The sequence below is a fragment of the Wolffia australiana genome, chromosome 17 (genome assembly GCF_029677425.1).
Source record: "Wolffia australiana isolate 7733 chromosome 17, ASM2967742v1".
NCBI classification, from domain to species: Eukaryota; Viridiplantae; Streptophyta; class Magnoliopsida; order Alismatales; family Araceae; genus Wolffia; species Wolffia australiana.
This window is the reverse complement of record NC_135851.1, coordinates 1,676,818-1,687,500: the sequence shown is the minus strand read 5'-3', so window position 1 is coordinate 1,687,500 and position 10,683 is coordinate 1,676,818. Positions and strand designations below refer to the sequence as shown.

Below are 10,683 nucleotides of genomic sequence, written 5' to 3'. Positions count from 1 at the left end.
CTCTCCCCCGGCCGCGTCTCCGGCCCCATCCCTTCCTCTCTCTCCCTCCTCCCCTCTCTCCTTTTCCTCTCTCTCTCCCACAACCTCCTCTCCGGCCCTCTCCCTCCCTTCTCCCCTTCTCTCTCTACCCTCGACCTCTCCCACAACCTCCTCTCCGGCTCCCTCCCTCCCTTCTCCCCTTCTCTCTCTACCCTTCTCCTCTCCCACAACCGCCTCTCCGGCCCTCTCCCCACACTCCCTTCCTCTCTCCGTCGCCTTGATCTCGCTCACAATAACTTAACCGGAAAAATACCTTCTCTTCCTTCTTCTCTGGAGCTCCTCTCCCTGTCTTTTAACCGGTTTGAAGGGTCTCTCCCTCCTCTCTCTGGCCTCCGGTCTCTCCGGTTGCTTGATCTTAGCTTTAATCTGCTCTCCGGGCCTGTTCCCAGCGATGTTTTTGAACTCCCTCTGCAGGAGCTTCGCATGCAGCGTAATCTCTTCTGTGGAGTGCTTCGGCCTTCTGCGTGGGTGACTATTCCTGTTGTGGATCTTAGCTATAACAGGCTCTCTGGGCCGGTGCCTGTGGAGCTGGCTCAGACTCAGAGGCTGTATCTCAACAGCAACAGGTAATTTTTAGTACCAGTTTTTTGGACCAGAAACCCACAACTAGTGAAGGTTTTAGGAGAGTGAATTTTTGGGTCAACAGGTATTTTTGAATAGAGGTTTTGTGGACCAGAAACCCACATCTAGTGAAGGTTTTAGGAGTGAATTTTTGGGTCAACAGGTATTTTTTATTTTGAGTAGAGGTTTTGTGGACCAGAAACCCACAACTAGTGAAGGTTTTAGGAGTGAATTTTTGGGTCAACAGGTATTTTTGAGTAGAGGTTTTGTGGACCTGAAACCCACAACTAGTGAAGGTTCTAGGAGAGTTAAATTAAATTCAATAAGACTTCTATACCTTTGATCTTTGGACCTATCCTAATTACAACTAATCTGATGTACTATTTGATTTGACTCTTAACCTCAGGTTCTCTGGGCGGCTTCCAGAGGTGTTTATGGAGAGATTGATGAGCTCAGCAATGAAAACTTTATATCTGCAGCATAATTTTTTATCAAGGGTGGAGATTAGCCCTGGAGAGGATATGCCTGCCAGCTCCTCCATTTGCCTTCAGTTTAATTGCATGGTGCCCCCAGCGCATGCCACATGTCCTCCCAGGGGTGGCAGCACCATGGCTCGGCCAGCCTCACAGTGTGGAGGTCGCGTATATGGACAAGGTTGATTACTGATCAGAGGAATTAAAGTTCTGGGCTTTGATAAGATTTTATTTTTTTAATATTGTTTCACTTTCTTTTATTTTGATCATGTCCTGAAGTGTAATTGCATGACCTGGGATTTATTTAATTTATTGTATGATATATGAGGCCTGAGATACAGAATATTCCCTTCCCTCAATCAATGCATTATGTTATTCTCCAGGCAAAAGAGGTATAGGGATTATTTCTGACAATAAAAAAGCTAATTATAATCTGGATCTAAGAATCATCGATATTTTTTTAAGTCCATGGGCTGAGATTCATTTAATTTAATGTATGATATATGGGACATAAGATACAGAATTATTCCTTCCCTCAATCCATGGATTATGTTATTCTCTAGGTAACAGATGTACAGGGGTTATTTCTGACAATCAAGAAGCTCATTCTGAGAAGGATGTAAAAATTATAAATATTTTGTTAAGTCCATGGCTGGGATTCATTTAATTCAATGTATGATACTTAATTCTCCCTCCCCTTCTCTCTATCCATGCATTATATGATTTTCCAAACAAGAGAGATATAGGGATTGTAGATGACATCCAAGATGCTAATCATAAGCTTGTTGTGAAGATTCTAGTTATTTTGTTAATATGAGGCAAGCAATGGAATTCATTTCATTTAATTTATAATGATGTGCGGGGCCTAAGATACAGAATTTTCCATACCCCTCTCACAATGATGCATTACATTATTCTCCAAATATGAGAGAGATATATGGATTATCTCTGTCATTCAAGATTTTAATGGTAGACTTGATGAGAAGATTTTTAGTATTATTGTTTCATGTGCAGAGAACTTGGACAAAGATAACCATCTATCTCACCAAATCCATAAACATCATGATGTGCTCAGCAAGATTAAGGCTTCCATGTTCTTCCGTTTTCTGTATCCTGTGAATTAACATTTACCACTATTTTGGGAGTCACCTTCCGTATGGCATTGCATCAGGGGGAGTAATGGAGATGTTCTTAAAAGTTAAAAAGTTATATGTTTGGATGTGAAGATAATTTGAAAATTGATTAAACAGAAAGTTGAAAATCTTAGTGAATCAAAATGGAAATTGTGGAAACTAATTTGAAATTTAACTGTGATGATTCCGAACAAAACCTATTTCTAAGATGATTGGCCTTTGTTTCACTCTGTTGACGGATGCCATAATTCCCTTAAAAGAGGAGTAAAATATTGCCTCAAAATTAAGGGGATAAAAATTGAAAGTTCCAATGATGTGGTGATTTAAAGTTATAATCATGCATCAACGAATGTATGCCACTATATACTATTAATAAGCTAAAACCCAAACACATGAGGTATGAGGGATTTAAAATAAACCATTAAAAAACCTAGATAAAAAACTTATTAAGATGCATTTATTTCATTTTATTGCATGAACAAAGCTCCAGTGCTAAGGCACTACTCTCTTAATTTCTCTGTCTCTCTCTCCATTTTCCTCCCTCATCTCTCTCTCTCTCTCTCTCTCTCTCTCTCTCTCTCTCTTCATCCACACAATCCAAGAAGGGCCCAACAATGCAAAGGGGAAAGCACAAGAAATCCAATAAACTGATCCATTAAGTAATTTTATTCCTTCATTCCACCATGGTCCTGTCACATACACCATCCAGTATGTTTTCATGAGACAAAGAAGTGAGACCCAAGGGCTCCTAATTATGCATTAAATGTTTCAATATCATCATATTTCTAGACATGGTCCAAAACATGTTGGGTGGAGGGTTTGGGGCCATTAGATTCGAATATTCTAGCCACTCTTAAAACCCTAATCCCTAAGCAAAGCCTGAGATGGAGTCCAACGTGTTATCAGTCATCCATCCCAACCTTGAAATGGTGAAAGAACAAAACCTCTTACTGGGATCCATCGTGTTCCATCCTGATGTAACACAAAGGGCGCCGGGATCGAACGGCTCGTGTTACACCACAGAGATGGGGGACGCAGTCATGTCATGTTGTGGAGATGACTAATGTGGATGTAATGCAAGTGATGATGCAATGATGAAATTACTGATAAGTATCAATCTGACGTCGATGGACACCAACTACCACAAGGCTATGGTAAGTGTGACTTGGGAATGCCACTAGGCTTCCGATGACCTAGACAACGGGATGAGGGCGCACAGTGCGAGTACAACTATTGTTGCTCGTGCATGCACTGTTTGAAGCACCAACCAAGATCGTACCAATAGAAACCTATTCCACTTGCATATTCCTATCTATCACTAACCTAACCCTGGCGATGGAGACACGCTCGGGAGGTACTGAAAGAAATAACTTAACGTGTAAACGGAAGACGTGTGAGCGTACTAGATTCGTTATGGCCCTAACATTTGTATCAATGACAATGGGGCGTTGACAAGCAACGACAGCAATAGCTGACAAGAAATGGTGCAAGCATAGAAGTGCAGCAACGGCTGGCGTGGCAAATGCAGGCGCGGCGGTGAGGTGCAGCGGCACGTGTGGTGGCAAAGCACAGCGGCGGGTACAATGGCTAGGCAAGGGGGCGACGTGTGGCGGCGGTGCGGTGGCGAGGCACGTCAGCAAGGTGCATCGGCGAGTTGCGGCAACAGGCACCGCAGCTGGTTGCGGCTGGTTGCGGCCGCGGGCGGCGGCTGGTCACGGCCGCAGACGGCGTCTGGTCGCGGCCGCGAGTTGTGGTTGGTTGCAGCCGAGGACGAGCGCAGACGTCCACTGGGAGGCACAGACGGCGTCTGGCCATCACATCATGTCTCGTACCATCATCATACACCACTCTATAACCCTAATTTTTAATCATCCATCATCCATGGAGTGGAACTCTTCAAAAAGCCACAAAATGATGGAGAGTGAGAGAGAGATCATGCAGTGAGCGATTCAAAACACCACCCCAATCTTAGGCGACATTAAATAGCATAAGAGATTGATGAATGTTCCTTTGCCATGAAAGCTTTCCCCGGTTGAAGAACAATAACCATCACCAACCAAAAACCCTAAACCCTAAACCCTAAGTAGAGCCCGAGACGAAATCCAACGAGTTATCAGTCCTCTGTTCCGACCTCGAAATAGGGACAGAACAAAACCCCTTACTAGAATCCACCCTGTTCCATCCATCTCCTTCCATCATCATACACCTCTCACTAACCCTAATTTTTTAATTATCCAGCAGTCACTTGTCATCTGTCATCCATGCGATGTAACTCCCCAAAAAGCCATAAAATTACATAGAGAGAGAGAGAGAGATCACGAGACGAGTGGTTTGAATCACTGCCCAATCTTAGGCGACGTTAAAAAAACCCTAAACCCTAAGCAGAGCCCAGGACGGAATCCGACATGTTATCAGTCATCCATCCCGACCTCTAAACAGCAACAAAACAAAACCCCTCACCGGCATCCACCCTGTTTTGTCCCGTCTCCTTCCATCGTCAGACACCTCTCACTAACCCTAATTTTTCAATCATCCATCCGTCATCCGTCATCCGTCATCCATGCATTGCAACTCCCCAAAAAGCCATAAAATTACGTAGAGAGAGAAACCACCCCCCAAACTTAGGCGACGTTAAATACCAGCAGCGATAGCCGAACGTTCCTTCGCCATGAACGCTCGCCCCCGCTGAAGAACAGCTATCATCGCCAATCAAATCTCCGCATGGATCTTCCGCCATCGCCAGAAATTCTCCTCCCCGTCAAGAACAATCGCAACTCTTTTCCCTGCCGCTTCATCGACAGCGAAGAAACCCACCAAATCTCTCATCTCCTCCTCCCTTCTCTCGCCGCAGCTTGCATAGACTGCACCGCCGGCGACCCCTTCCGCCAACCCGCCTCGGTCGCTCTCCAACTCCGCCAAGAACTCCAAGAGCACCTCCTCAAAACGAGCGAAACCCACTTCCTGGAATCCCGCAATTCCCAAAACGATCGCCCATCAGAAATCATCGCCGATTTCTTAGACGATTTCGCCGGCTCCAGGAAGAGCTTGATCGGCGCCATCTCCGGCTGGCTTTTGAGCGAGTTCAGAGAAGATAAGATCGATGATCTTGCGCAGGAGATGGAGGAGAAGGGATTCTGGCCGCAGGATCAGAGAGAAGCGCTTGCGGAGACTTTGATCAGAGATCTTGATCTTAAGGAAAAATTCTGCTGTAAGATGGTATTTGACGAGTTTGAGGAGCTTGCAGCGCATGAGATGGGTTGTAGATTTAGGCCTGTAAACTGCGTTAACAACGGTTGCAAGGCTTTGATTTGTGCGATTAGATTGGAAGAACATGACTCTGTTTGCCCGTTTAAGATGATCAAATGCGAGCAGAAGTGCGAGATGAATGTTCCGAGGAGGGAGATGGATCGTCACTGCATTACTATCTGTTCAATGAAGCTTGTGAACTGTCCGTTCTATCAAGTTGGGTGCAGCGTGGAGGCCTTTCCTCAGCACCAAGTAGAGCGCCATTGCACTGAGTTCCTTCGTTTTCATGTCCTTCACGTTCTCAAACTTATTCACAAGGAGGAGGCAGAATCGGATGAAATGAAGCGGAGGGTCCAAAGATTGGAGAAGGTGAACTTGTGTTCTTTTCAGTTTTGGATTATGAGAATCAATGTAAGATAGTCGTGTATTTGGGTATTATAATTGTGGTTTTTTCCATGGCAGTTTGAGGATCTGAGCCAGCTTGCGGAGGCTATGGATGTTAGATCGTTAACATTTGCGATCAAGAAGATGGAGGCAAAGTTGATCAAAGTTGAGCCCTGACAACTAGTTTGAGTACTGTTCTTAGGCCAAGAAAGGATGACTTCAACAGAGTATGCTAAATCCCTGATATAATTTCATGGGTTATTATGCAATGTGCAGGGAAGGTAAGCTTTGCCCATCATTCTTTTCATGTCGAATAATTTCTCACTGATGTCTTAAGAAAATACTTTTCTCGATTAGGAGAAGTCTCTTTGGAGCATCCTGCGGTTTCCACCAAGAAACAATATTTAAATGGATTAATCTGTCCTCAGTTATTTTCATTTCATGAGAAGATATCTCGTGACTCTATCTATTGCTTCCTCTAAAGGATAGATAAGTTTGTTTCTATTAATTACAGATGCGATTTAATGTGTATAAAATTGCATATTATTAAGCTATCGATTACAGATCCGAATTAATGTGACTCACTTAGTTACAATGACAGGATTGAGACATTTCTAACAGTAAGTATGGTTATTAAATGTGTACATGATAAGTCTGTCTTAATTATAATGATGGGATCAATTAAGATAGCCTAAAGAAGATTAACTCCTCTTCCCATAAATGGGGGTCAGGTCATAAGGTTATTGAATTTCTCCTGAGCAACCCATTACTCGGAGAGACTTCAGAAAGACATCCTGCGTTGATCCAAAAGGCCTCCCCTCAAGACTGTTCGATTCGATTAAGAGAAGACACGATGGATTGAGGTATGTTTTATATTCATTTACATTCATGTGTGTTCTTCTTCATCCGTCAGAACTGGGGCAAGCCTTGGGATCTAACAGTTTTCCACCTTGGCTTTCCGGAAAAAAAACATAATATCCTTAAATAACTTGTGGAAACCTAGAAATAATTGTTAATCATGACCTTGCACCTAAAAAAAATGGTATAATTTGGAACAATATGCTGCCCCGTATGGAAGGATCTTGTGTGATTTTTCTCTTAATGTGGGTATCTATATTATTGCGTGAGACTTGCATCAGCAAATCCATGGAATCAGGAATAAATGTGGCAAAACGTTCTAGGATGCATTTCTAATAATTTGGATTTCTTTCATCAGTGATCCACTAACACTAAACATTAAATTTGTGTTTATTATTTTGGCAAGAAGTCTTTCCATTTTTGGGTCATTCATATGAAAATAAGCTCCACACCTTTATAAAAAAATAATTTCATGTAGTTTTTATCATAAAATTGTGTCAATGGGAACTGATGATATTGGACTTGTAAACGTATGTAAAATAAATATCAATTCTCTCAAGATCATGAGAAAACACAAGAATTAGAATCACAAATGGAGAGTCCATAGAGAGAATGTAAACGAAAGAATGAAAAATAATACCACTGGCACTGGATGATGTAAACACAAATACATGAAGAACTCTCCCAAAAGATAAATCAACTCCTTGAAGACCTTTCCTCAGAATTCTCCAAAAGCTCTTGTTTAGATCTCTTAGAACCTCCGCCTGAGACTCTTATTCTTAACCAATTTTCAATAGATAACAGCCTTACATTAGAAACCCATGGGATAAGAGGGAGTCTGAAATGTTATATAAATTCTGAATTACCGGACAGTTTAAATTTGAACCATAAAAGCACCTAAAATATTGGATAGATAGAAACTGCTCAATGTTCGTTTTCTCCCCTCAAATCACCAAGATTTTTTGGGTCGACAAATGGCACGCCATACATGAAACACTAAGATATATCATTTCATTTTCATTTTGTCTCTAATGAGAGATTACTAAAATTCTATGTCGAATAAATTCTTTTTCTTTCATTGTATACACATTCAAATAATTTCAACATTTTTATCCAATTTATTGAGTTTGATCCTTTGTACATGATTGACGCTGATAAAGCTAGCATAAGATACATGTAACGGCATAAGTTGAGGTTTGATAATTTTCAGATCCACACCCTCCATGACGATCATTTTAAATGATTTCATTTTATTAAGCTACAACAGATGTGAAAGTTCACACTAAAGGCCATTAAAACAAGGAACAGTTTCTTCAACATATGGATGCAATACGACAAATATGTTTTAATTTAAATCAGAAACTAAAGAATGTGGTAATACATCATCAAATCAAGAATCAATTTTTGGAATTAATTAATCATTTTTTTTATCATGCCGAGCTTGATAAGGATGTCTTTCCTATTTTAGAAAAAGAAAACTGAGATTATAAATCATAAAGAATATTGTTTAGGTATGGATCATGAAACTGAGTTACTATAAAAAAATATAACTAAAATCTCAAATTTTAAATAGATCTTATTGGTTTAAGTGGCTAAGGTAAGACCTTAGAGGTGAATTAGGCCATTTAAATTGATCCACTCTAATCTGGTTAACTATGATAAATATGTTTTACCTATAGAGGGAGTGAGATAGAAGATAGGGCAGACTCAGTTAATTTCTTTTACAGCTTAGTCTAGTCCTTAATGATGTCTGGGGGTGTCCAGCCCTATTTGATGATGATCCCTAACCAAGTTTGTGTAAATTTAACCTAGAAAAACACTCAGTAATAGGGTGTAACATGAATACCAATTCATTCAAATGATGGTGAAGCTCTGCCATCCTCAACTCCCAAAGTCTTTTGTAGAGTGACGATGCTAGACCTCCATTGAATCGACCCTCAAAGCCTTCACCTAGTTGATCCCCAACGTCCACTAGGATACAATTATATTCATAGATATGAAGATAATTTCAGCCCCATATTTTTTCAAAAATAAATAATCATTGAAGTTATTTCAATGAAAAATATGTTGAATATTCAATCAAGTATAACAATACAATTCAATATACCTTGCTTTTACCTATTGCTTGATTATTTTCTTCCTTTCTGGATATCCTGTCTCCTTTTTGTGTTGATGTAAATTTAATCTTGCATGATTCAGTTCGCTGCCACTTGACGACTTGTGAAAACCAAGATTCTTTGTATGAGATCCCATGGGATTGCTTCTTGACGTTTCCTCGTCTTCTCTGTAACTTTCCAAATACTGCACAAAATTATGGATAAGAAATCCACAAAATTAGGATATGGAGAATGATAATCATAATTTAATTTTGTGATAAGGTTTTCAGGGAAATTGTCTCAAAAAATTTTCAGTGAAATTGTCTCAAATTTTCAGTGAATCTTTCCAAAATTGTCTTGAAAGTTGGCTACTTATTTTTCTTCATGATTATGTAGTGCTATCCTTCGTTCCCCTGTAAATTATTCAACTCTGCTATAGATAAATATCTATTCATATAAATGCTATAAATAAATATTATTTCAAAAAAAGTTCAAAAAAAATTAGCACAAATCTCTAGAGGTTTATCTTCACAACAAGGTTGATGATGGTACAAAGCTTTGAGTCACAATGTTTCCCCACTTAAACTTCTTCAATCCTGCATAAATTGGCATGATTCTAGAGCCTATGTGTTGGATGTTAGCTACAAACCTTTAAGTTCACCAAAAAATGAAAAGTAGTTGGCATAAATATCCTTATGGTAATCTCTAGACCAACGTCATTGATGGTGTGAATTCTTGAGTCAATTTTTCCTCTCTTAATCCCTTTAATCTTGCAATAAATAGCAGGATTCTTAAGCCTATGAGTGTATGGATATTATCTATACTATTTAAGCTTCATAAAAAATCAAACAAAATTAGCAAAAACTCCAAATGATAATCTCTAGAACAAGGTTGTTGATGGTGTGAATTCTAGGACACAATATGTTTCTCCTTATAACTTTTTCAAACTGGAACGAAAAAAACTATCTTTGTAACTTCTTTTTTAGATAGATCTAACTCCTATGTATCTCAGATTACACTAGCAACAAACTTGGTGTTGGAAGATCTCTCAAAAACAGCCAAATTATTTTTTTCAGAAGACCAGATTTCATGGTTGCTATTTGTACTGTGATTTTTCACCAAGAGAGGGAGACATTAGAATTTATAATGTGCCTATATGGATTTATAAATTGAAAGGGTAAAGCCTGTAATATTCATAAATCTAACTATAAAATGCATTTAATATGAGAAAGAAAAATTGGACATAATTAATGCTTCAATTTTTAATTTTCAGAATTACAACTTTACCATTTACCTCATAAGCCAGAAAAGGTGAATCCAATTGATTCATTTCATCCTTGAATTTGACATAACAAATATTGTAAAAATTATTTTAGATATCTGAAATTATCTTTTCATATTGTTGAAGCATTTAGTTTTATTCATTTATATCAACACTCTTATAAGTAATCAATAAATTAATATATGGAATTTTAAGGTAGATAGAGAAGTCCATGTAGGCCATCTTGTTTCATTGGAAAAGTGGTATCTGATTGACATAAATATTCGAACAGTAACAATGGACTGGCTTATCAATAGTGTTTGCCCGTCCTGATACTGGTACTGGATGACGGTATGGGACATATGCTGTACCGGATACCAGAAAGGGAAATTCCGGTATCCGTTTTTTTTCGATATCCAGATATCGGATATCGGTTGCTACAGTGCTGATATCCGATATTGATATCCATCTTGAGGTCGTCATCCACCTCCGTCTAAGGGAGGAGGATGCCGACATCGATTCAATGTTGGATATTAAATTCCGATATCCAACATGGAAAACCTCCCTTTCATGTATTTTCTGTATTTTCTATTCGAAATTTTGAATAAAAAAAACACGAAAGAGAGCCAGAG

General features: G+C 39.5%; 2 protein-coding genes across 4 annotated transcripts in view; both read left to right on the top strand.

Moving 5' to 3' along the window:
• The window catches only part of LOC144714527 (uncharacterized), a 2,460-nt gene extending 1,028 nt beyond the window's left edge, over positions 1-1,432 (top strand). Inside the window, exons 1-2 of the mRNA XM_078589278.1 lie at positions 1-605; positions 1,007-1,432. The exon at positions 1-605 is cut by the window's left edge and continues 1,028 nt beyond it. Of these exons, the coding sequence (XP_078445404.1) occupies positions 1-605; positions 1,007-1,259 (858 nt within the window). The 3' untranslated portion in view covers positions 1,260-1,432. The remainder of the gene's footprint in view (positions 606-1,006) is intronic.
• Positions 1,433-4,884: 3,452 nt separating this feature from the next.
• On the top strand, positions 4,885-6,680 carry LOC144714412 (TRAF-like superfamily protein). 3 transcript variants are annotated; one of them, XR_013584351.1, is made up of 3 exons: positions 4,885-5,821; positions 5,915-6,117; positions 6,568-6,680. XR_013584351.1 is itself a non-coding variant. In XM_078589146.1 (2 exons), exons 1-2 carry the CDS (start codon positions 4,928-4,930, stop codon positions 6,011-6,013), a joined length of 993 nt encoding a protein of 330 aa, XP_078445272.1. In that variant the 5' UTR covers positions 4,885-4,927; the 3' UTR covers positions 6,014-6,173. The 3 variants fall into 3 exon arrangements, 1 of the variants encoding a protein (XP_078445272.1); XR_013584352.1 differs by lacking the exon at positions 6,568-6,680 and adding an exon at positions 6,194-6,309; XM_078589146.1 differs by lacking the exon at positions 6,568-6,680 and having other exon boundaries at positions 5,915-6,173.
• The last annotated feature ends 4,003 nt before the right edge of the window (positions 6,681-10,683 follow it).